The 27,977-nt window shown below is 41.0% G+C and overlaps 1 protein-coding gene across 2 annotated transcripts in view; it reads left to right on the plus strand.

Moving 5' to 3' along the window:
* LOC149146937 (K(+) efflux antiporter 2, chloroplastic-like) overlaps positions 1 to 27,977 on the plus strand; it is a 443,890-nt gene that overhangs the window by 56,787 nt on the left and 359,126 nt on the right. For both annotated transcript variants that reach the window (XM_089445962.1, XM_089445963.1), the window contains exons 3-4: positions 793 to 961; positions 1,260 to 1,350. In XM_089445962.1, coding sequence (XP_089302088.1) covers positions 793 to 961; positions 1,260 to 1,350 — 260 coding nt within the window. The remainder of the gene's footprint in view (positions 1 to 792; positions 962 to 1,259; positions 1,351 to 27,977) is intronic.

A 27,977-nucleotide genomic window follows, 5' to 3' on the forward strand; every position in this document is an offset into this window, starting at 1 on the left:
AGGCACATACTAGGGTAGTGGGAAATTCTAGCTTTGGGCTGAGGACCTGTGCTATTTGCATGACCTCTTCTTGCTTGCTTGGCTGCAATGGACTCTTGAGGTGCTAAGATTAATCTTGTGCACAATGATTTATGGATAATGTATTGGTGTCTCATGTGGTTGTTATGGTCATTGCTAGGTAATGAGAAATGATGATGTGGCACTGCCCATTGGAGAGGGGTCTTTATGGGATATTTTCTGGCCACATCACAATTGCTTAGAGCTTGAATAGGCCTATATCCATTATTATGCAAAAATGCTCTCTGTTGCCTTTGTGTGTTTTATGAGCCAAGGATCAATCTTTAACACTGTTTTTGTATGAAATTTTCCTTGTTTGGGTGGAGATGCAATAGACACTCTCTTGGATTTATATAGCGCCTCATTTGGATCTCTGTTGATGTGAATATGATTTCTTTCTTTCATGCTTAGATATCCCAAAACAAATATTTTAGTGTTAGCTATTGCTTATTTGATGTGAATCTTATTAGAGCATGTCATTTGAGGATATGAATATGCTTGTGTTTCTCATTATTTTTGTTTTTGACGATCTTCCATACATCCAGTTAAAATGGCTGAATAAAATACCGTGGAAAATGTAATCACGTGTCTTATGATTTATCATAATTTACTATTTATTTCTATTATATTTTTGTTTGACTTTGCTGTTATAATCCATTATAAATTTTTATTCTCTTTCAACTCCAAGATATAAAAATCACTACATATGATGCAAATTTATATGGTGTGTTCCAGGGCAGTGTATCTTAATAATAGAATGGAAAGAATGGCACAGACAACGGAGCCAACAGGTATTGTGACTGGTATTGAAGAGGTCGCATTTAATGCAAGGCCTCTTGTAAGGGAGTTGCAGAGGATTCCTAAGCGAGTGAAGAGTCTTGTAGAAAAATTACCACATCAGGAGGTGTGTGCACCAAAATTAGTTATAATTTAACATTTTGAGGTGTCTTTAATATCCAAAAGTCCAAAGCTTTTTGTGTATGCTAATTTTAGTGCTTTGAGAGTTCTTCTATGGTAGGAATTTCTTTCATAATTCTTATTGTTTAAAATGTGAATAAACTAAGAATATAGGTCGTCTTTCAATGCTTTTTGTATGCTTAATTTTGAGGGCATTTCTGAGCATTTCCATTTCATATGAGACAACCAAGACTTGTCCTACTTTAGTCTCTGGACATTGCAACTCAGAAACTTCATTCTGACAGGTAAATGAAGAGGAGACCTCCCTTTTTGATGTGCTGTGGCTTCTTCTGGCAAGTGTGATTTTTGTACCATTATTTCAGAAGATTCCTGGTGGTATGTATGAAAATAGTAATGGAATGAGTACTTTTTGAGTATTGATGAAGGTTAATATAGTGCACATTTTTTAATCCACAATGTCATTGGCTGAAAATAATCTTTATTATATTTTGATGTTGATTTCCTGACAGTTTGGTAAAATTCTTGGATTTTTATGCTTTATTTACATGCAACTGTTCGAGCATTTGTATGCTTTGCATGACTGTATTTTGCTCTCTGAGAAGTTTATGTTCAAACAGGAAATGTATTATTTAATACAGTTCATAATAATAATGAGCTAAAGATTATTTGCAAGTTTATGGCATTTAAAATATATATGATGTGAAGGGATGCTGTAGCCTGTGACTGCATCATACATGATCAATTATCTAACTTAGTGGCTATTTTAGGTACATAATGAACCTCCAATAGTATGAAGAATTCCTTTTTTTAATGTAAAGTGCAGATGTTAGTCCTTAAAATAAGCCTCGGAACAGGAAAATGTGCCTTGTTATTATTATTATTAGGCATCCAGTAATGTTTTTCTTTCATTGCTCGTGTGATAATTAATTTAGAGGATTTGTGAATATTATTAGATTGAACATCTTTCTTTCCGATAAAAGTGATAAATTGACATTTCAGTGATGTTATTATTGATTCTTAGGTGAAGATGAAATCAGAGAGTGATCTGGGTGAATAACACTTCATTGTCATTGAGTCTTCCCCACCCCCCAAAAGTAATGAAATGAAAGGAAGAAGACGTTTTCATATTGCTAGCCCACTTAAAAACAAAGCTCAACTTTTACAAAAAGAACTCAAATAACATGAACTACAAGGATGGGAAGACGACTCATTTAACTCAAATAACATCAACTAAAAGGACGGGGAGAGTGTTCATTTCTTTTTTTCCAAAAAATATAGGAAGACCACAAATGAGTATACCTCCATCTACTGAAACATATGGGTAAGCCAGCAACAATGCTATCCGGTTCTCTAGGAAAGCCACTTCAATATTTGTCACGTCTTTAGCATAAAGAACATAGACCATTTTCTGCTTCACTGCAATTGGTGATTCTGATGGGAACTCTTCTTCTTCTTCTTTACTTCACTCTAATTCCAGCATGGCTTGAAGTTCATATTTGTTGCTTCACATGCCTTCGTATCTTTTTATTTTTATTTTTATTTTCTGTGTAACATATTCTAGGGAAAACCTCCTTGTCACTTCCGTCATTTCGAGGATGGTACATATGGTAAATCTTTTAGATTCTTCAGGGCAGAAGGAGAGGTCATCGACTCATTAATAGATCATATATAACTCATCGACAATTGGTACATTAAGAACAAACATGTCACGAAGTGGAATTTGAATCTGTGTGGGGAGGGTAACAACTTTTACTCACAACCACTTGGCCTGCACCCAATTGACACCTTTGTATCACTGTATCTGCACTACCTTTCTCACACCCAGGTGATGCTTTTGTATCATTGTATCTGCACTACTTTTCTTTCCTGCTATTAGCTAGTTATTTAGCTCTTATCTTCTTCTATGCTTTTGGTAGAGTAGAGTTGGGAACTCCTTTTGCACGCCCAGTGTATTTACCTGGTTTATTTTTGCGTTGCCCTGATGTACTGTTGTGGTCATTTATTGGACATTAATATAATTATTTGATATCCTCACATGTTATCAGCAATTGCTGACACAATAGCAGAAGATGCATACCAGCAGATTGAGACAGTACAATTTAAACTAATGAGTCATTTCTGTGGGTACGGAATGACATTTCTCGTCATATTTCCCAAAATATAAAATCATAACAATGCCTAATCTTATTAAAGTCTCAAGAAATTGAATTTAATACACGATTTTTCTAGCTTAAACTTCTAGAGTACACACTACCAATCATGACTTTTCCATCTTCCGATTCCCATATATTTTGTTTCTTTCCTCTAAATAACTTTTAACATGGTGCAAGGGAAGTGGTAGAAGCAATGGCATATGAGAAAGCAGTAGAAAAGCTTTCAAGGGAGAAAATTTTCCACACATGTAAATTGAAGATGCAAGCTGCATTTAATTGAGAAATGTTTATGGAAGGTAATTTCAGAATCGAAGCCCACAGATGCTTTTGAATGTTGAAAATGGGAAGGTATGGATAACAATGTTAAATTTATAATAACAGCCAGATTTAGTTTTTCATAGCAAATTAGTTTATCCCCAACGATTTATTTATTTACTGAAATAAATACTAAATCACCGAAAAATAAAATAAATGGTATTTATAACTCTTAGAATTAAATATATGCAGCAGAAATAAACCAGAGAGATCAATCACACATTGCAACATAAAATCACCCACAACAATTCTCCGCCATTTAATTATCTGGAAAATCTGGGTTTTTTGACCCACAAATACTCGAGGAAAAATACAAAACCCTGGAACCTGTAACAGGGCTCCCTTAGAGTGAATTTGGCCCAAGGAACTTGGCCTCTAGGAAATTAGCCTCCGGATGAAATTGGTTTGGAGAACTCGGTCCAAATACTCAACCAACAACCCAACTTGCGCCCTCCTTATTAGTTGGGTTGCAGTGCAAATGCAGAGTTGGGAGCAGTGCAGGATGTACAGTGTAGTGTCAACAACAACACAAATGCAACATTGTTCAACTACATTCAGCCGCTAATTAGAGTTAGCACAGTGATTGGTGGACAGTGGTAGGTAGCTACAGTTGTCAGACATCAACAACGTGTATGGGTGGATGATGCAAAGATAGGGTGTTGTGGCAATTGTGCAGCACTAGAGAGAACACCTTCCGCACTAAGAGGGAGTGTTAGTTTCTGTAGCATCGGATGATGTTCTAGTCTCGAGATTTTGTGGAGAGGCTCAAACACAGGAGCCAAGAGTTCTCCACCTAGAGATAGCTCAATTAAATTAATTGACCATCATTTAAATTTTTCCCAAGTCTAATTTAGGAAAACTGGTTAATTAGTAGTAATTAATTGAGAAATGTGAGAATTTTCTAGAAACTCATATGGATCGACTTGGAGATGATCTGAGCCATCAATTAAGTTTTAATCTTGGCTGTTGGAGTCCCAACTGGATATTTTAAGAAGTGGTCGATGGGAAGATTGAGAAATACACATCACAGAGAGTGAGAGTCAAGAATGCGAGTTCCTTGGGCCGTTTGAGCTAGCTAGCAACAAAGTTTGAGCCAGAGAGAGTTTGAGCTTCAGTGATGCAACAGAGATAGTGAGGGGCAGGGATAGTGATCTAGAGAGGCAACAACAAGAGGGCCGAGTTATTCCCAGTGAGGCAGCGCAGAGGATTGCGCAGTTGCTTTAGAAAGGTAGTTTGATTTGCTGGAGAGAAATTCGTTCTCAGTTCTGGAAGCCGGGAAGAGGGTCAAGAGTGCCGAAGAGGTGATTTCCTCAGTAAAGACAGGCATAACGACTTCATCAAAGGTAGGTTGGAGGATTGAGGTCATAGGGTTTGCGAAGAGCAACGTCGAGGCTAATGCAGAGGGTCTAGGAGGCCAAGTTTTCTGAGGGAAGTTGTGCTGGGATTCCTTGTGGAAGAAGGGTATTTCCCTTAAAATAATTTTGGCCAGATTTTCTTGCTGTTGGAATTGTCAATTGGGCATCCATAGATTGTACTCAAATTTTCACTGCTGCATAATAATAAAACCCTCACTGCTGCACCGGTTTTCCCAAATTGGGTTTTTCCGGGGACATTTGTCCAAAAATAACGGTGTCATTTTTATAGTGTGCTAGTATTTTCTCAATTTGCAGAGCTATTTTCTTCTGCAATACTTATTTGTGAAAATCACATTGTGAATTATTTGGTATTTGCAGTAGCAAATTGCAAATAAACTAACAATTAGGAGAATAATTTCCAGTTTTTGTGATAGATGAAATTTTCACAGGAAACAATGGCGCTGGCTCGATATGGGAGTCCTTTAGTCCTACAAGGTGTTTGGCTTCATGATCCCGGGGGATGGTAGGAGTGAGGGATACTCCTAGCATATGAGGCCAAAGGAAAGAAGCTCTGGATAAGTTTTGGGCTACTCTGTTGGGGATAGGGAGGAGTATGTTGGGGGCTGGGGGGGCACCCTATTTGAGAACCATTTGAGACTAATCCCTTTGATGTTATGTATGTGAGTGAATTGATGTATTGTTCGACTCTTGTGCACCAATCTTGAGGATATCAGTTGGCCTCCCAAAGGGGGGGCTTGAGGGGAGACCTGAGGTCTCACTGTTATACTGTCTAAAATACTTTGGAAGTCAACTTGTCGCTCATTACTCCAATTAGTCAGTTCAACTTGAAAGTATGCTATGATCGTCCAAATTGTCCTCGAGTGGGGTGGTGTATGTAGGATCTGAGAGCTGTGTTTGGATATTTTCCTGATAAAGAAGGCTAGGCATCTCTAGTCAGGATGCTGGAAGAAGGTAGAGGGGGATTCTCCTGAATCTCTATAGAGGCAATGGTAGCGCCCTCTGATCTCGTAGTATAGGTGGCACCTAAAAATGAGGTGTTGCTCCATCTCTGGTTCCTGAAGGTGACACACGTAGTAGATTCTATCAGATCTTGGTATATGGTGGTTAGTCTCTGCTCGGAGTCTATGAGAACTAATCGTTGCTGGGGCAAAGGATTGAGTGCACCAAATGTCTGTGCGTGTATGGGGGGTAGGTGATGATGCCATCCTATAACTGCAGGAAATGCTCAAGGTAGAAGGACATCTTCAGGCCCAGGCCCAGGCCCATTGGGGGGGGGGGGAGTCCAAGTGACCTGAATGTATAATCTGTAGATATCCTTTCTGATGGATTGATTCAGTACTGGCCTAGATGGCATGAGATGAATCAATGCAACAAGGGAGAATTTGAAGGGTGGAAGATGCTTTGGTGTCCGGAATAAGGGGTGGGTTAAAGTGGGGGCCTCTGAGGAACAAGGTGCAAGGTAGGTACTGATCTCTCCGACTGTTGAATCTTTGAAATATTTGACTCTGTGGAGGAAAGAAACCAAGTGAATGACGACATCGAGGCGGAAGTGGTGGGCACCAAATTCTATCTGAATAATGGTCTGTGGGACTTTAGGTGTTGGGAATCACGATTGCTGTTAGACCAAAACCTGCAGGTGTTAGTCAACGATCGCATCGCTAGAGATAAGGATCCATGAGAGGTGGTTAGTCCATGTCGCGAAGCACACGGGGAGCGTTGGTTTATCCAATGTCCAACAATCTCCCCCCCAACATGAGCCGGGTGTGTATTGAACTCGTGACCTACGCTCTAATACCACTTGTTGGGAATCACAATTACTGTTAGACCAAAACCTGCAGGTGTTAGTCAACGATTGCATTGCCAAAGATAAGGATCCACGAGAGGCGGTTAGTCCATGTCACGAAACACACGGGGAGCTTTGGTTTATCCAATGTCAAATAGTAGGTTGGGGTGGGAATTCCAAGTGGCCTAATATATAATCTGTAGATATCCTTTCTGATGGATTGATTTAGTATCTGTCTAGATGGCATGAAATGGCTCAATGCAACAAGGGAGAATTTGAAGGGGGGAAGAAGCTCGGGGGAGGTGGTTAGTGTCTGGAGAAGTTGAGAAACATTTGAGAACCAACCTTGCGTTCGGCATAAGGGGTGAGTTGAAGTAAGGGCCTTTGAGGAACAAGGTGCAATGTAGGGGGACGGTCTCTCTCAATAGCTGAATCTTTGAAAGGTTCGACTCTGTGGAGGAAAGAAACCAAGGGAAAGATGACATCGAGGCGGAAGTGGTGGGCACCAAACTCTGTTTGAATAATGGTTTGCAGGACTGTATGTTTGCATCGGATGATGCACCTGAGAAGCAAGGTGTAGACTCTCTCCATCTGGGCCTAGTCTGTTTGTACCAAGCTTGACCCCCAAATCTCATGCATAACATGTAATGAATGTTCCTGTTGGTGAATCATTTTAGAGCTCTCCCAAGAAACTCCTTTTATCATTGAGTGGGTAAATGTTGGAATTTTGATACCTAGGGCATCAAATTTCGGCCTCCTTAGAAATGAATTAGGCTTATCTAGAGCATCGTTGACTCCATATGCCCAAAGGAATAGACACTAGTCCAAGTCTCAGGTGATGATTTCAAATTTTTCTCCATAAATTTGTCTTTAAATTATGTCCTTTTAAGGTTAGGAAGAAAAACTGTGAAAATTCTATCACTGCAGCAATTGATTTACTTCACCTACTTATTTCCCAATAAGTTATTTATGAAAATTCTTCAGTAAATATTAAAATAAATTCCGCTGCATATATCACATCATAATACAAAAACAAACACATGCACAAGAATTAATACATCGACACAAATATTTTGGACAATTAGTCCCCAGAAAAACCCAATGTGGGAAAACCGGTGCAATAAGGGAGGATTTTATTATTTAGCAATTCTTCAGTACAACTAGGTGCCAAACTAGCTTACCCAACAGAGAGAAAATTCTTCAGTACTTCTCGTAGTCTCAACGTCAGCCTCGCTGACCTTTGCGTAGCTCCCAGACCCTCTGTGTCAGCCCTTGCCTCTTTGCGTCAGCACTGGGCCTCTCTGCGTCACCCATGCAGGCCCTCCAGTGACTGCGCAGTCTGTTGCCTCTGCGTCTACCTGAGAGGATCTACGTCTGCCTCTCTAACCTCTGCATTGTTCCCGATTATTTGTTCCATACTTGCCGCCTCCTGTTGCTCTCCAGACCACTAGTTTGAATTTCTCAGCTAACCTTGCTCTAGAAATCGAACTGATTGGCCTCCCTCAGCGTGTTCTGCAACTGACCCTCAAGCCTCTTCTTATACTTTTTTTGTTGGTCCTTCAACGACCAAGATTAAATCTTTAATCAACGACTAAGATTAGATTTGGCTTGATCCATGATTTTTGGAACCTTCTAACCTAGTTTTATATTAATATCCATTAATATTTTATTTTTCCTAAGTTTAGACTTAGGAACTCTATTAAAAATATTAATTATTTTAATAGCTCTCAATCCGGTTAGAATCTGCCCAAACCATTTCTGGGTCTTGGAGATCTCATGTGCTTTAGCCTCTCCACCAATTTTCATGGCTAGAGCACATCCGATGCTACCCCAAATCAACACTCCCTCCTAGCAAGAACTGTGCTCTAGTAATACTCCACACTAAGCGTTACTCTGATCATACGACATTAGTACCTGTGCTGATGTTAAGCCTCCCTGCGCATCATCCTCAGCACTGCTGTATCTTGTACCGCTGCCCATGGCTCTACCATTGCCATTGCTACATCTGTACTGCAGCCCCCTCTGCATCTGTGTTGCTGCTGGTCCATCTTCCCAACATTGCATCTGCACTGCAACTCCTTCTGCATCCGTGTTGCTGCTGGTCCTTCTTCCCAACAATGCATCTGCACTACAAAATCCTTCTCATCATGTTGCATCGTGCTACTGCACTACAACATCATACCCATTTCTGCTACTGAAATGGATTCTTTATCATCCCCAGCTTCTCCTTGAAATAATCAAACTTGGTTCTTCCAAGGGCCTTGGTAAGGATGTCTGCCATTTGTTCTCCTGTAGGAGTGTAGCTCAACTGTACAACTTCTCGTTGGACATAGTCTCTGACAAAGTGACATCGGATATCAATATGCTTTGACCAATTATGAAACACTGGATTCTCAAAGAGCTTGATGCAACTCTGATTATCACACATGATCGTGGTCGCCTCCATCTTTCTTCTGAATAGGTTCACAAGCAGTTTTCTAAGCCATATGGCCTCGCACGAAGCTGTGCTTGCGGCCATATATTCTGTCTCAGCTAAGGTCAGAGCCACAGATTTCTGTTTCCTACTACACCAAGAGGTCATTCTTGATCCAATGTTGAAACAGTACCTAGAGGTACTTTTCCGATCCATTGAACATCCTGCCCAATGTGCATCAGTAAACCAACTCAATCTGATTTCTTTACCCCTGGTGTACAAGAGTCCATAATCGACTGTTCCCTGTAAATACGTGAGAACATGTTTGGCTGCTGCCGAGTGTGCCCTCTTCGGCTCCACTATGAACTGACTGAGGGGTGTTGACATCGTAGCAAATGTCTGGCCTGGTATTGACCAGATACATCAGGGGCCATATGAGTTGCCTGTATAAGGTGGGATCAACATCTTTGTCTTTTGGTGCATCAATCTTCTTCCAGTTGGTTATCATTGGAGTAGCCATGGGTCTACAGTCCTCCATCCTGAATCTCTTCAGGATTTCTGTAGCATATCTCCCTTGCCCAAGGAAGATCTCCCCCTTTTGCTTCCAAACTTCCAACCACAGGAAATAATGCATTCGTCCCAAATCCTTCATGTCGAACTCCGTGGCTAGATTATTCTTGCAGTCCCCTATGAGCGTGGATGGTCCTGTCAGGAAGAGATCATCCACATATAATACTAAGATTAGAGGCTCATTCTCTACAACCAGATAGTAAGGATTTGGATTTGCGTCACTCTTGACAAATCCCATTTTTTGCAAGTAGCCATTGATTCACCCATACCATGCTCTAGGTGCCTGTTTCAGCCCATACAGGCTTTCTTCAATCTGCATACATGAGACTTCTTCTCATGTGTCTCAAAGCCCTTTGGTTGTTCAATGTATACCTCTTCTTCTATCACACCGTTCAGAAATGTCGTTTTGACATCCATCTGATGAATCTCCCACCCCATCTATGCTGCAAGAGATATGACGGTGCTTATAGATGTACACCTGGTTACTGGGGCGAAGGTCTCTTCGTAGTTAATTCCTTCCTTTTGAGTATACCCCTTAGCTGCAAACCTGACTTTGTATTTCTCAAAAATGCTGTCTACAATGTATTTAATCTTGTAGATCTATCTCGAACCTACCACTGATCTATCTTGAGGCCTTGGCACTACCTCCCAAACATCGTTCACCATTATTGTACTCCTCTACCATCGCATTAAGCCAAACCTGATGTTGAGCTGCCTCCTGAAAATTGGCAGGCTTCCCATCCTGAGCTAGTAATGCCTGATATCTATCTCGCTGTTTTCGCTCTTTCTTATTGTTCCTTGGTGCACCGATGAAGTCCTCTGCATCTCGCAGAATCTGACGAAGTTCCCTACTCGTTATTCCTCTGCCAGTAGGTGCTTCTCTTAGCTCCTCCTCATCCCGTGATTCTTCTTGACTGGAGAAAGAATTCTTTTCTTCCGTTGGTTGAAGAGGTTTGACCAACAGTTCCTCTTTTGACTGCTCCTCGGAAGGCATTTCTCAAGATTTTCCGAAAGCCCCATCTTCCATGAACTTCACATCTCGTCGAACTACTACCTTCCTTCTCCATGGAAGGTAGATTCTGTATGCCTTAGTGTTCTCACTCTATCCCACTAGATATCATTTCTCTATAGTTTGATCCAACTTCTTCCTCTTTTCTTTGGGTATGCGGCAATATGCTAAGCTCCCAAATATCTTGAAATGACTGACTTCAGGCATCTTCCCTGTGAAGACTCTCTGTAGTAATCTTGCCTAATGCCCGATGAGGAGTTCTATTCTGAACATAGAATGCTGTGTTGCATGCTTCTGCCCACAGGAATTTTGGCATATCCTGATCATATATCATGGCCCTAGCTGCTTCTACAATAGTCTTGTTCTTTCTTTCTGCTACTCCATTCTGCTCCGGATTGTATGGAGCTGTCCACTCTCTTCTGATGCCCTCCTTAGCACAAAAATCAATGAATTCCTTATCGACATATTCTCCACCATTATCCGAGCACAAAACTTTTATTTTCTTCTCAGTCAGATTCTCCAGCAGAGCCTTGAACTCTTTGAATCGACAGAAAACCTCGTCCTTGGTTTTCATGAAATAAATCCAAGTTTTCCTTGAATGGTCATCAATGAAGGTAAGGAAGTACTCAACACCACTAAGAGCTTTAGTGGACATGGGTCCACAGGTATATGAGTGTATCAATCCTAGTACACTCATATATGAGTGTATCCCTGTTTTTACTTCTAGGAAATGCTTCCTTGGCATACGTTCCTAGAGCACATCCTCTGCATACATCATCTCGTTCCGTACTAAGATTCAGAACTCTGTTACAGTGCTCTTGAGAATGCTCAGAGCCTCATGGTGCAAATGTCCCATTCTTCTGTGCCATAGTTCGTTCAAATCCTTGTCTCCATGACTGCCTATTAGTGCCATTGGTGTTTCTAGTTGTAGTCTGTACAACTTGTTACTTTTGATCCCGATCTTCACTTTCTTGTTCTAGCTCGGGTGTTTGACTTATACTTTTTCCTTGATGAAGAAAACGTCATAGCCTTTGCCTTGAAGTTGCGACACAGAAAGTAAGTTCATCCCCAATCTTGGTACATGCAACGCATTGGTAGCACGGAATCGCTCTCTTGTTTCTGTTTGAAAAACTATGGTACCCCTCCCTACTGGTGTATATTTTGCCTTGTTCCCCATGGTGATTTGAAAGTTCATCTTCTCCTCCTGATAATTTGAGAAACATTCCCGGATTCCCGTCGTATGCCAAGAGGCCCCCCTTTCTATATGCCATACCTCCGATGATGCAGAGCTAGTCACACAAGCCACTTCTTCTTCAAAGCTGGAAGCATAGAGAAATCGAAATCACTTTCTCTTGTGCAATTTTCTGAAAATCTGTGCGAGTCTCCTGACGTAGATGCCTCTGCATCATGGTCTCGACCCATAATTGATTTTCCCTTCCTATCTTTGATTACTTCCTCTGATACCATGTGAAAATTCTATCACTGTAACAACTGATTTATTTTACCTACTTATTTCCCAATAAGTTATTTATGAAAATCGTTTAGTAAACATTAAAATAAATTTTGTTGCAGATATCACATCATAATACAAAAACAAACACATGCACAAGAATTAACACATCGACACAAATATTTTGAACAATCAGTGTCTGGAAAAAGTTGAAACCCAATGTGGGAAAACCGGTGCAGCAAGGGAGGATTTTATTATTCAGCAATTCTTCAGTACAACCGGGTGCCAAACTGGCTTACCGAACAGAGAGAAAATTCCTCAGCACTTATCCCAGTCTCAGCGTTAGCCTAGCTCCCAGACCCTCTGCGTCAGCCCCTGCCTCTCTGCGTTACCCACGCAAGCCCTCTAGTGACTGCACAGTCTGCTGCCTTTGCGTCTCCCTGAGAGGCTTTGCGTCTGCTGCTCTAACCTTTGCGCTGTTCCCTTGGTGCTGTTCCCGACTTTTTGTTCCGTACTTGCTGCCTCCTACTGCTCTCTAGACCACTAGTTCAAATTTCTCAGCTAACCTCGCTCCAGAAATCGAACTGACTGGTCTCCCTTAGTGTGTTCTCCAACTGATCCTCAAGCCTCTTATACTTTTCCTGTTGGTCCTTCAACGACCAAGATTAAATCTCTAATCAACGCCTAAGATTAGGTTTGGCTTGATCCATGACTTTTGGAACCTTCTAACCCAGTTTTATATTAATACCCATTAATATTTTATTTTTCCTAAGTTTAGACTTAGGAACTCCATTAAAAATATTAATTATTTTAATATCTCCCAAACTGGTTAGAATCTGCCCAACCATTTTTGGGTCTTGGAGATCTCATGTGCTTTAGCCTCTCCACCAATTTTCATGGCTAGAGCACATCCGATACTACCCCAAATCAATAAAAAATAGGGCTTAGGGGAAAATTTTATGGAGGAGGCTTTTTGGTGATTTGAGTGCCTAAACATCAAGAGATAGGTATAGGCTACTTGACCTATAACTCGGTAAAGCATCCACTCAAATTTCACCCACAAAACTCTTGCCCTATGTGTTGCCTTAAGAGGGAAATTCTAGTCTCTTCTTTCTCAATTTGAGGACTTTCTTGAAGGCTTCATGAGCCTTGCCTTACCTTGTATCCATTAGAGTAAACCTTTTGTCATTGGTCTTGACCCTTGGAGCTTCGATCATTGCCCAAAAACATCAAACCCTAGGTCTTGAACCCTCGTTTCTAGGTCTTTCCACAAATAGCTACTTGCTTTTTGTGAAGCCTTGAACTTTGATCGTGTCTCTCTTTGAATGTGCCCTAGTGAGAGCATCGTGCACCTTATCCATAGTACATCTATTTCAAGTGATCTCATCCTTACTGGACTTCTCCCATCAGTGAAAATCCGTACAGAGCAGGGGTTTTTGGCTGAGGTGACATTGGGCCTCTACCCCATTGTTAACACTTTGTCTTGCTTTTGTTCTGTAGGGTTTCCATCTCCAAGGCTTATTTTATGGTAACTTTTTTGGTGCTGTTGCTGGGGATAGGAGACATGTGTCCTGTTACCGCATGACAGTATAAATCCTTATTTGGCGACTCCATTGGAAGGATGAAGTCCTTGTTCTTCATTGAACTTCAAAGGTTCAAATGCTTGTAGGGTGAGACAAGCATTCTTCAAGGCATTTTGAAGTCACCCTGGTGACTTTACATTTGGTTGTTATGCAAAGTTCAAAACAATGGTTCCTTGGAATTTGTGTGAGATATTCCGTAACATCCCAAAATTTAATGGTAATCCATTATTTGTACTTGACCACGTGGTAGAATTCATCCCATATGTTTCTAGAGAAAATATTACTCACCAAGTTACTCTGATAAATTATTTATTGATTCTCATGGGACTTGTTGAATTAATGGCCTCGGTGACCTTGCCAACATTGCTTCATTTGAAGTTTTGGTTTGGAAATTTCTTGAGTGTTAGAGGTCACAATTAATGACTGATGAAAATGTGCGCAAAGTCTTAGCCATAAACTATTTCTTTCTTCATTTTTCTAAAACATTGGAATTCGTCGGAGGTTTTGGAGCTAGATACACTAGCTGAGGATTGGGGTGATCTTGAGGAAGCCACAAATATAAGATCATTAAGCAAATGAAGGATATGTTGAGTTTTGTAGCTTGGGAGGTACTCCACAACGCTGGGTACTGGGCTTGTGTGAGTTGGCACCAGGAAAGCTCTTTGTGGACCAAGTACCCAAGCTACGGCTTTGCACCCAAAGTTGTGGGCACGAAACTAGGAGTTATTTTGATGATTGGACCCTTGTGGCATGTGTGGCACCCTTAATGGAGTAAGGGGCTACTAAGGCAACCAAAGGAGGCCTTGTCAAATGAGAAATAATTTTTTTATCTGTGTAGTGGGCTTGTAACATAATTTTGAAGTCGGTTGGGCTTGAAGAGATGGCTTGTAAGGGTTGGTCGTTGAGCCTAAAGAAACATATAAATAAATGAGAAGGAGAGCTCATTTAGCATCCATCACAAGTGCAAAACACATCCAAGAAGAAGGGCATCTGATCTGAAGGAGTCGTAGCCTCTATAGGAGCCTTTCCAAAGAGAAGGAGGACAATTTGTTTGGGTTTCTTTCTGTGTTGGAGCAGGTTGAGTTAGAGGAACTTGATGGCAGAGTGTGTTGAAGAATGCAACTAGCTTCGGTCTTCATATTTGTATAATTTAATTTATTTTACAAAATAAATTTTATAATGACTTATTAAAGCATGGGTTTCATGCTTGAGTCATCATGTTTATAGGTCAAAGCCTCAATTGTAGGTTTCTAAATTTTATATTGAGTCAATAGAGTCATTGTAAATTTGATTGGACCCTTCTTGGGCTTTTGTATCATGTGAAAAGAAATATTTTTGATTCAAATAGGTCATTTGACTCCTCCACACCAAGTCGACCCTACGATGATGAAGTCGACCTACAATAGGGCATTTCGACCCCCAGAAGCAGCTATATATAGACAGGCAGTTCGAGCCATTTACTCACTCACAAGTTCGATACACAAGAAAGAGAGGCAGAAAAAGGTGCGAAATTCCAAGAGAAGGAAGAAGTTTAAAGGAGAAGACCGAAGTTTTGGGCCATCTTTCTCTGACACATGCGAAGTTACTAGGTTATTGCTAGGGCCGAAATTCTGAATTCTATTGCAAGTCAAAGTTCTGTTGTTGGGGTCAAAGTTTTGCTGCTGGGGAGGCTGAAATTCTATTGTTGCGAGGTCAAAGTTCTAGGTTGAAGTTGCTACTGGGAGAACAACATTTGAAGAAGGAAGGGAGGGTTGACTTGGTTATTGGGGGAGGTCTATGTCTAGGTCAAAAGAGTGTTGAAGTTTCTAAGTTTACTTAGTTAGAAACCCTCCATGCACTTTATCTGATTTATTCCTACCTACTTGTTATCTTCCTTAACAAGTTATTTACAATGTAAATACTGAAAATAAACACTAATGCATGCTCAACATATTACAGTTCAACAACTAAAAGAAACAAGAACAAACACACCACATGACACCATTATTTTTGGACTAATGTCCCCAAAAAAACCCAATGTGGGAAAACTAGTGCAACTATCTAAGGGTTTTCTTATTAAGCAATATAAGAGAACAATCTGGGTGCCGAAACTGGCCTACCCAACAGAGAATTTCCTTAGCAGTAATACCTCTCGGTTTCTGACAAATCTACTGGCTAAAGCCTCAGATAATCCTTCCGGCACTACTGAGCACCAATTTGCCCCAGAAACCCTAGCGTCTGCCCAATCTTGACTGCGTCAGCCTCTCCTAGCTCAGCGCTGGCACTGTGTCAGCCCCAGGAGGCCTTGCGTTAGCTCTTTGAGCCTCTGCGTCAGCTACGCTGGCCCCTCTGGTGCTCTGTGCAACACTTAGCTGCCTCTGCGTGGCCTTGCGTGAGCACTGGTTGCTCTTGCGTCTCTCTCTTTGGCTACTCTGTTGCTAACCCGACACTGTCTCTGCCTCTCTGTCTCTCTGTATTCAATGCCCCTCAGCTGCTCTCCCGATCACTAATTCTATCTCTCTTAGCAAACCCCACTCTAGAGAATAGAATGACTGATCACTCTGGTGTATTCTCCAAGTGACCCTCAAGCCTCCTCTTATACTTTTCCTGTTTACATCTCAACGGCCGAGATTAAGTCCGTAATCAATGGCTAAGATTAGATCTGGCTTGATCCATGTCTTTTGGACCATTCCAACACAGATTCATATTAATACACATTAATATTTTATTTTCCCTAAGTTTAGACTTAGGGACTCCATTAAAAATATTAATTATTTTAATATCTCCTTATCTGTTTAGAATCTGCCCAAACCCTTTCTGGGTATTGGAGATCTCATGTGCCCCAACCTCTGCACCAAATTTCGTGGCTAGAGCACATTCGATGCTACCCTAAATCAACACTCCCTCTTAGCGAGGACTGTGCTCTAGCAGTACTCCTCACTGAGTATTACTATGATCATCCGGCATCGGTACTTGTACTGATGCTAGGCCTTCTTGCCCATCATACTCTGCACTGCTGCATCCTGTACTGCTGCCCATGGTTCTGCCACTGCCATTGCTGCATCTGTACTACAGCTCCCTCTGCATCCGTGCTGTTGCTGGTCCTTTTTCCCAGCACTGCATCTGCACTGCACCTCCTCTCATCATGCTGCATCGTGCTGCCCACTGGTGCACTGCAACACAATTACTGAGAAGTAAGTAACTGATCTCCCAACTGACCTCCCTATTGGGCTAGAAACACCCATTGATGTTGAAGCTCCCTCTACCGCTGACAAGTTCTCCCTCTCTCTGACCTCTGCGTTGCTGCAACAACTCCCTGCATCTCGCACCGTTGCACACCTCGCTGTGCCTTCCTGCACTGGTGCAACACTCCTTTGCCTCTCGCATTGCTGTAGCCTGCTAGCTCTGCGCTGTCTTGGGACTCTTGCACTGTAGCTCTCTCTGTCGCTCCATCCGCATCCGTCTCTACCCACCTAGTGAGTCCTGCTACTCCTTGTCGGGGCCCCTGTAGCAAGGTCTATCCAAGAGGCTGGGTAACTCAAGGATCTTGCCCCTCATCGCCTGTAGTCCTCATGACTACAGCTCGATGTCTCGCCACTTCCGCTTAAGTGGCGCATGTGCACTCATGGCACAGTCATCGTCTGTCAAAACTTCCTTCTCTGCCCGTGCTGGCGCTGCCTTAGTTTCGGAAGACTCTCCCTTACTCTTCTTCCTTGGACACTGTGTCGCATAATGACCCGGCTCTCCATAGTGGAACTTGGAAGCACTTGATCTTGGAGAGATCTTTTTTCTTCCGCTTCTCCTACTTTCCCTTAGATGCTAGGGCCACATCCTCCTCCTCCTGCTTGACCTTGATCCCTTTGCTGCTGCTACCTGTCTTCGATTGCCCTCTGATCTCTTCCTGGCGAATAGCTGCCCACATCTCGTCCCAAGGTGGGAGAGTCCCTCTGCCCAGGATACTATGGACAAATACTTCCCAATCTTTTGAGACAACATTCAGGGTTGTCCTCACCGTAAGCTCCTGATCTGGTGTTGCTCTTATAGAAATCAACTGGTCTCAGATCTCATTCAGTCCTCCGAGGAGGGTGTCAATCGATTGACCCTTCATCTAATATGACCTCATTTGATTCTCGAGCAACATTCTTCTCTGCACAGAAGTATGCTAGTACAACTTCTTGAGAGCCTCCCACATCTCAAATGCCGTTTCCTTCTCGGCTATATGTGGTACCACATGATCCTTGACCCCGTCAAGGATAATGCACTTGGCCCTCGCCATCGCCTCTTCGTACCTGTCATTATCATTGGGGTCGACTGGGACAACTATTACCTTCGAGGCGGAGTTCTTGACACGATTCCTGTCAAGCACTGATAAGATTCTAGCCTTCCAGACTGCAAAGTTTGATGCTCCGTCTAGTCTATTCTGGTCTCTTACCCCGTGTAGTGCCATGATGCTCCTCTACTTCCCTCCTGGAAGTTCTCGGTTCGACTCCTCTGATTCTCTACTTCTCGTTTGGAAGTTCTCTTCTGGACTCCCTCTGAGTCTTGATTTCCCTCTTGGAAATCCTTCTGTTGCTTGTCGAGATGCCCCCTACTCTGATCGGCTTGTGCAGATGCACTTTTGATTTGGGTTCCTCGACTAGAAACCCTCGGTAACAACTCCTCTGGCCCTACTCTGTTAGGTACTGTTCTGACTACAATACCTCACCAGCTACACCCTGCAATATTCTTACAACCTTCTAGACCCCAACAACTGTCTCTCTGTGAACTGCATCAGCCCCTCTCTGCTTCACGCTGGCTCTGTGTCACCCCAGATGGGTCTGCATCAGCCCTGGGATGCCCTATGTCAGCCCTGGGATGCCCTGCGTCAGCCCTCTGGCCCTCTACGTTAGCAATGCTGGCCTTTCTGGGGCTCTGTGCAACTCCCGACTTCCTCTGCGTGGCCTTGGCTGGCTCTGCGTCACTCTTCAGACGATATAAGGATTTGTTTTCTTTTAACTCTAGCCAAGTTAAATGCCTTGGTTTGATTAAGGACTTATGTGTAACTCTTGTCTAGTGCCCTGCAAAGAGTATTCTAATGGACATAGTAGTTGCAGACATCCCACCCAAATATGGAATGTTGCTATCTTGCTCATGGGGAGCAAAATTGCAGGGATCCTTGCAGTTAGATATGTCTTATGTCACCAATCTGTTTTTGGCCAACCAAGAAAAGTATATAGAGAGACCTTGACGAAATACATGGTGAGTAGTGATGAAAAACCACAAAAATTTCCCATATACTCCATGCATTCAGATATGAACTCTTTTATCTTGTAGAATGCAGAACATGACAATAAGGAAATCATAGCTAAAGACCTGAAATACAAAACAGCTGACAGTGAGAACATTTTTCATGAGTCCCTATGGCATCTAGACTTTGATGGATTTGTGAATAGGTTAGGGGCTAGTGCAAGAGTGTGGATCCATAATATGGAGAATAATCATGCTGAGGGACATGCTTTCAGATTTAACTTCAAGTGTACCAATAACATGGTTGAATATGAAGCCCTAATTCTAGGGTTACAATTGGTTAGGAAACTTGGAGCCAAAAGAGTTTCCATCATGGGAGACTCAAAGCTGATTATTAAACAGATTAATGGTGAATAATTTATAAACAATCCCATACTTGGTCAATATAGGGACACTGTCCTAGACTTGATCAAAGACCTCTTGGAAACAAACTTTGCTGCCATTCTTAGAAAACAAAACATGCAGGCCCATAGTCTGGCCACTTTTGCTAGTACCTGTAAATTGCCATTTCAACCCAACCATCAGTACACTACAGAAGTCAGACATAGGCCTGTTATACCAGACAACCTGAAGTATTGGTAGATTTTCTCCCAGGATTCTCAGATTTACGATTTCATGAACAATGAAGGTGAGTTTCAGAATTGTAAGATAGATACAAACTGTACAATAGACAATAATATAGAAAGTAACATAGATGTAAATATTTTAGATATAGCTAAACCAACTAAATTTACTAGAGTAGAAATAGATAGTTTAGAGAATGTAGAGATTGAAGAAATAATGAATGGTGATTCAGAAATTCTTAATATGAAAAAATAATTTTTTGCCTAAGGGATTAGTCCCTTTAGAAGATTTGTTAGACTCTAATGATGTAGCTAGGAAACCCAAAATGGAATCTTTGAGAGCTGACATAGAAGAACTTAACATAGGAACTGAAGATAAACCAAAACTCTTAAAATATCAAAAGCATTACCTCCAGAGGAAAAAGTTAAATACATCAATCTGTATAAAGAGTTCCAGGATGTATTTGCCTGGAGTTATAAAGACTTAAAATCTTATGACACCAGCATAATCCAACACAAAATACCTCTAAAAGAAGATCATAAACCTTTCAAATAGAAACTTAGGAGAATAAACCCAGATCTTATGCTGTCTATTGAGAAAGAAGTTAAAAGAATGTTTGATGCCCAAATTATAGCCCCGATTAGATACTCAGATTGGATTTCAAACTTAGTCACTAGTAGGAAAAAGATTGGTGACATTAGACTTTTTGTAGATTTTAGAAATTTAAACAAGTTCTCACTAAAAGATAACTATCCTCTACCAAAAATGGACCATATCCTCCAGAGGGTAGTAGGCTCATCCAGGATTTCATTGTTAGATGGATTCTCTGGGTATAACCAGATCTTAGTTCAACCAAAGGACCAAGCCAAAACTGCATTTACTATTCCTTGGGGTACCTTCATGTATTTGAAGATGCCTTTTGGATTAATGAATGCAGGTGCGACATTTCAAAGAGGTATGGATATAGTTTTTGCCAAGGAGATCCATGACTTCCTAGTAGTATACCAAGATGACATCATAGTCTTCTCTAAATCTGACAATGAACACCTAGACCCCCTGAGAAGAGTATTTATCAAATGTAGAAAATTTGGGATTTCTTTAAATCCCAAAAAGACACTCTTTGGTCTAGAACAGGGAAAATTGTTGGGACATATCATATCTAAAGATGGGATTAGAATAGATCCTGCTAGGATAGAGGCCATTTTGACCATTACACATCCTAGAAACATTAGAGAGTTACAGTGATTTCTAGGCAAGATAAACCTTCTTAGGATATTCATTTCAAATCTAGCAGAATTGATTAGAGAATTAAATAACGTGCTAAGAAAGGACTCAGCACTTAAATGGACATTGGAGGCCAAATAATCCTTTGAAGCCATCAAGGAAGCCTTAACCAAAACTCCAGTCCTGGTAAGTCCTGATTTTAACAAGTATTTTATAATTTTTTCTTTTGCTTCAGAACACACCATTGCAGTAGTCTTGTTGCAAAAGAACAACGAAGGATATGAACAACCAATCGCGTTTTTAGTAAATCCTTAAGAGATGCCACACTCAAATACAATATTATGGAAAAACAAGCATTAACTTTAGTAAAGGCTATCAAAGACTTCAGAGTATACATTCTGTATTCTCACATTATTGCTTATGCTCCAAATTGTGTAGTTAAGGACATTTTGACACAAAATGGGCATGAAGGGAAAAGAGGCAAATGGATTGCCACAATATTGGAATATGACATAGAGATAAAGCCAACTAAGCTTGCTCAAAGGCCAAGGTTTAGCCAAACTCATGGCTGAATCGAACTGTTAGGCCCTTGATATAAACTTCATTAGTGCCCTTGATGATCAAGAAGAGATGGCGACTCCACCGATCAGTGAACTTTTCACTGATTCACCCTGGTATGCAGATATTATATTTGTATTACAAAATTTACAAGTTCCTCCTAGTTTAATAAGAACTAAAGCTAGATTTTTAAAGATGAAGTCATTAAAGTATTGTATCCTAGATAATGCATTGTTTTGGAAAGACAATAGTGGTATTCTTTTGAATTGTTTACTGAAAAATGAAGTTGATAAAATCATGCAAGAGTTTCATGCAGGGGATTTCAGAGGACACTTGTACTGGAAAACTACTACTGACAAAATCCTGAGGGCTGGTTTCTATTGGCCCACTTTGTTTGCAGATGTTAAGAGACATGTAACTTCCTGTCATAAATGCCAGATATTTGAGGGAAAGAGAAAACTTTTACCCTTGCCTCTTAAACCAATTTCCACTGAAATGCCATTTAAACAATGGGGGTTAGACTTCATTGGAGAAATACACCCAGCCTCCTCAGCTCAACACAAATGGATTTTGACAGCCACTGACTATTTTACCAAATGGATAGAAGCCATACCTTCTAGACAAGCCACAAACACTGTCATTATCTCCTTTCTAGAAAATAATATACTGTCAAGATTTGGATGCCCCCAGAAGCTCATTACTGATAATGCAACTGCCTTTAAATCCAAAAAGATGATAGACTTCTGTAACAAATACCACATCACCCTTGGCCACTTCACAACCTATTACCCTCAAGGTAATGGACTTGCAGAATCATCTAATAAAAGCCTGGTCAATATCATTAAGAAATTGCTAGAAGATAACAAAAAGACATGGAACAATAAGTTAGTTAATGCCTTATGGGCAGATAAACTGACTACCAAGAAGTGCATTGGCACATCTCCCTACTAGTTAGTATATGGAATAGATGCAGTTTTTCCATCATCTTTAGGAGTACCAGTGATGAAGATCATCCAGAAATTACAGGTGGAACCAAATGATATCCAGAGAAGAATAAATCAGACCATACCCCTGCAGCAGACCAGAGAAGAAGTATATGTAAAATCACGGGTAATCCAGGACAAAATCAAGACGTCTTATGATAAAAAGACTAAAGAAGATGATTTTTACATAGGAGATAAAGTTCTTAAGTGGAATTCAAGGAGAGAAGACAGAGGCAAGTATGGAAAATTTGATTTTTTGTGGAAAGGGCCTTATGTCATTTATGGTTATAGGGGCAACAATGCCTTTTTCTTGAGAGAGATAGATGGATCGATCTACCAGGAGGACCTGTTAATGGTAGAATGCTGAAGAATTATTTTTCCACTGACCAATAATAGTTCACTTTACTTTGCATCATTGTACATAACATTGCAGAGTGTAGATTGGATTGGATGGTAATCCTTTGAAGTTGAAGCTCGGAGAGAAGGCCCTGAGCTTTGAAGGATTCACTATCATAACTATCAATAAAGCAGAATCACAGAAGGACAGTTCACAAGGTAACTACAGTCACAATTCAAAGGCTACTGATCTTTAGAGTTCTTGACATTTCACCAGGAAATGCCATCCCCATGTGGAGCCACTGTTAGAGTCCTATAATAATAGGATTCATAATTTTGAATTGACTATGGTTAAGTCTTGTAATATTGTACATACCTTTCTGCAAATGTTTTCCATATTAAAATTAAAAAAATGTGAAGAGAGTATGTCCTAAAAGAAATATCAAAGGACAAAAAGAATAAGAAAAGATCAAAAAATGGAAAAATATGAACCCCAAACAAAAACAGATCATGAAAGTGTGCAAGTCCAAGTGCTACTACTCTTTAATTCACTGTCTAAAATAATGGTTGTGTGCAGCTGGTCATACATGCGATAACCCATGATAGTAAAACTATTTAATCTTAACTACTTCATGTTTTAAATTCCCTGTTTATAGTTAGAGAATAAAGATTTGGCCAAACTTTTTAATCTTGGCAGATCAATAGATAGGTAGAGAAATAAAATGTGCTCACAAGCTTAATTTGAGCCATGGGAAGATATAAGGTTAGAAGTAGATAGTTTACTTTTCAAAAGAAAAAGGAAAGTAAAGGGTCTGCTAGCTTAAATGCACTCAACTAAGTGAAGAAATTTTTTTAGTAAAAGGGTAAGTGGAAGAAAGGTTGCAGAAAGTACAAAGTTGATTGAAGCATAAGAACATCTATCATGTTTAATCATGTGTTTCAGTGTGCAGGAGCAGTTATGAAAGTAAAAGGATGCTTATAAGCTGATTTGGTTAACTTCCCCTTAATTTGATTTCCCCCCCCACTAAATACTTACTAATTTCCTCTTTTAGCCTTTCATTGCTTATGAAGACACCTTTTCCCTTCATTTTTACCCTTGCCCCTTGGTTTCACACATTCCCTAGCAAATTACCCTCTAAATTCATTCCCCTACCCAAAAAACCTTTTTCCCTAGTGTGAAACCCCTTTTCCCCTTTAAAAACATCACTTTCCCCTTGATTAATTTCCCTAAAAAGCCCAAAAAACCCATAAAACCCTTTATCCTAAGTTTTATCCCCCCCCACCCCCCCCGCATTATTAATTAACTCCACAAATATCATTTTCCTGACAAAACTTGTTTAACCCGCCACCCTGGTGCAGTAAACTAATCCCGCTACATAAACCCCAGTCATTATATTTTTAATCTCGCCATTACTCATAAATTAATTACAAATCGATTGTAATTGACCCCTGGGCACCGCTAATTTCCGCAATGATTTCCCGCCATGCAACTTCACCCCGCGACAGCCGTCTGATCTGCCACCCCTAGATCTGACGGCGCCCATCCATATCGCGTCCATTCACCTCCTGAAGTTTACTCGCCCGAGGGCATGCGATATGAGCGGTATTGCGCGGGCCCCTTTTGGCTACGTGCCAACACTGCACTAACTCGCGTGCTCTCGGGAAAATACTGCCTGATGGCCCGCCAAAAGAAAAACCGCCCACTGTTTGTTATGAAGTTCCGTGCCAATTTGTAAACGTTGCCGGTTAAAAGGTCATAGACCCCCATTTTTACCCTTTTTGCTCAATTTGCTCTATGAAAGCTTCCAAGCCTTCCTATGCAAACCCGAGTTTCTGCAACCGAATTCAACCGCCAAGTACCTTCCGAGTACTCCCCGGATGCCCAATTCAGCCATCCACAGCATACGTGAAGCCACATTACCTTCTGCGACTGCCATCAAAACCAGTTTGCAGTCTGAACCTCAAATTCTAGGTATTTTGATAACAAACCTGAAACGACCCTTTCAAATTCAAGAATATACAGTTAATTCAAACATTAAAGTAATTGAATTTAATTAATTTCCCTTGAATTGAGAGTATTTCCCGCTGAATACCCAAACCCCTATCTTGCAGACTGCCATTACCCTATCACTGCACTTGAGTTTTCAAAACCTCACTGTTTCAGCCTGTATAAGCCTAATTCCCACATTTATCCTAAAGATGGCTGCCCAGACCTCTCTGAATGTCATACTTGCGTCAAGCCCTCACCTAGACATTGACCATTTGGCCTTAGCAAATAGGGATTTCCAAATTAAAGACATTGCTATTGCAGGCCACCTTTTGAAAATCCATTGCTGAAGTAAGGATAGGTTCCTAAACCATGTTGATGACATCAACCTTTGGGAATCCAATTTGCCCAAGTATATATTCCCAGAAGCTCACCCATTCCCAAACATTGTACATTTTTGTCATGCCTGTTATATCCCTAGCCAAAGGGCTATTGTTGCCCCAAACCATGAGTTATTGTTCACCATTACACCTGAGTCAATCAACCAGATGCTTCAAATCCAATCTAGCCCCAATCTAACCCCTCTATCCATTGGAAACCTGTTGGACCTATACATCACACTAGACCCAGTCAAAATCAAGCAAATTTTCCAGAATTTCATCATTGAGGAACGCCATACTCCTACAGACACTCCACCCTATGCTGCCACCATTTTTTCAGAGACTGGTAGGCACATAATCACCATGCTCTCATGCATCCTAGGATACACATCAGATGAGCATGTGGATGAGGTCATCATGGCCTTCCTGTCCATTTTCACTCTAGGCAAGCCTCCTGCTATTATGTATGATTATGCTCAGTTCATTGCAGACAGAATGCATGAACAATTCACCAGACTGCCCATTGAAAGAGTTTTCAAATACTCTTCAGTGTTGTTTTATATGTTCTTGTATTACCAGACAGATAAGTTCCCTGTGAGGATCCAGAAATTGGACACCAAGGGAAAGGAGAGATCAGTCATCTACTGGACACCCTTGGTCCACAAGTTTTCCACAACATTCACCTACAAAGACTTCATAGACTCCTTTGTATACCCTGTCATGAACATGCTGACTTCTAAGACTCAGCCTAGAATCAACCCAGAGATCAAGAGAGTACTACAATTGGCAAAGAACAACAAGGTGGGAGATTGGTACTTGTACCAAAACCACACTGAGATCAAAATTTATGGCTATGAGCTAGCCCCCTATAAGTTGCCCAAATACCTCCCTATGAGGATATTTGCTCTTGAATACTTCAGACAAATCATCAACTTTGATGAGGTCCACTTCCTAGCTTATAGGAAGAAAACCCAGTTCAAAGTGAAAAACCAAATGGGCCCATTCATTTGCAACACTAGAGAGGCTGGACCAGAGGTCGACAGGTTATTTCAACAAATGAAATTCAGAAACAGTTTCATCTGGCACTATGACCCTCATGGGGTCATAAATAAGCTTAGACTCAGGGTCAGGTTGGGAGCATACATCCACCACCCAAGACTTGACATTGAATAGTTTGCTAACCAGGATGAGTGGGTGGAGAACACCTTGATTGATATGGACATCACTATTGTGGATGTAGAGAACACACTCATTGATCTTGAAAGACAATTTGATCACAACTCTTTCTTGCAGGTTCCAGAACAAGGGGAGCCAATGAACATTCCTCATGTCCTTCAGACCCCAGCCAATGAAGAGAAGAATCCTAAGAGGAATAGGGAGGAGGCATCTAGCTCTGCTATGGAGACTACTGATGAGCTGTTTGAGCCAAGCAAGAGGCCCAAGTTGAATCCTGTCTTTGAATAGGAGGAGAACATTGCTTCAGAGGAAATAAATGACATTGAGGCAATGGGGCAGAGAAGTGAAAAAACAGTTGCATCAGGTGAAACACAACAACCATCAACCTCCAACACACAGATGATAGAAGGACAATAGAGTATGGAGGTTTCTTCCTTGATCTGGCCAGTTGACAAGGAAAAGGATATCAAAGATAGATTCAAAGAGATAAAGATGAGGAATGAAAAATTGAAGGTAGAGACATATGCCCAATACCTCAAGCTTATACCACCAAACCAGAGCAGAGTGACGTCAGCCTTTGACATCAAAGCAGGGAAAATGCAGGTATGATTTTTGTAGCCCACTGTACAGCAACCAAAGACCTCCACTGACTACAAGAAGACAAATTTTGAGGTGTTGGACAGAGATGTTCATCCCATTGATTAAATAGAGTTCCTTGAGCAGGCTGGAGAAATGATTTACTCTACCCTCACAGAAAAGGCCATGGATGCCTTTAAACTGAAAGATTCATTGATAATGTGACAACCCAATTCAAGCTGTAAAAGGCCTCCTCACAGGCCAAAGATAGCAGGATAAAGTCCTTGGAGGACTTGGTCATTGAACTGGGCCATGACCCAAGTGTTATTAAGGCCACAAAGAAATTAATCAAGAAGAAGAATGAGGACATAGCAGCCCTCAAGAAACAGCTTAAGCTGCCTCCCTCACAGCACCCACAGACAAAGGAGGTCCTGGAAAGTCAGAGCAATCATGAAGAGATGATGGACCTAGTGCTACAACTGAATGATCAGTTGAAGGAGATGGAGAAAGAACTGGATAGCTTGATGCAACTCAAACAATCTAGTCTCGATAATGATCCTACAACTGTCATTCCAACAGTTACCACTACTGTACCTTCTACATTGGCAGCGTCTTTAGCAACACTGCTCCAATGGCCACTGCATTACCAGCTACTACATCAACAATAGGATCAATAGCAACAGGCTCCACAGGTGATGAAGCAAACAGGCTGGTCAAAGTAATGGAAGAAATGTCCATTCAGACCACTGAGATGAACAAATGCAAGGAGAAAGTCACCTGCCTGGAGACAGATTGCAGACTTGCCCAGATGCATAAATAAGAACAACAAAAGGCTACAAGGATGAATGAAAGAATAAAAACCCTGGAGAAAGATTTGACACTGGGTGAGCCTATAGGTAAGGCTAAAGAGCAACTCTGGGCCAATATCATGGACTCTGTCAATGATATTTGGCCATCCATTCAGGTTAGTTTTGAACAAATTGATTTAATAAAGCAAGCCATAGAAGCCATTCAGAGAGTCAAGGAAGAACTTGGAGATATGCCAAAAGAAGCTGCAAGAATCATCCACTTCCTCAACTCCAAGAATAAATATGAGCTACAAGAACTTGAGATACCTGACAGGACAGGTACAATTTTGGAAGTCAGAAAAGTCTTCACTAAGAGGAATTTGATGTTGAACTTAGAAGATAATTGTCAAAACATGCAACTAGCCATTGGTAGGTTCATGGTTAAGTTCGAACTTTTGAAGGAAAATGGATTACCTAATCCCTTAGTAAATGATAAGCTAATGACACAGGAAG

The sequence above is a fragment of the Pinus tabuliformis genome, chromosome 9 (assembly GCF_031772625.1).
Source record: "Pinus tabuliformis cultivar Carrire ecotype Pingquan chromosome 9, CPIR1, whole genome shotgun sequence".
NCBI lineage: Eukaryota > Viridiplantae > Streptophyta > Pinopsida > Pinales > Pinaceae > Pinus > Pinus tabuliformis.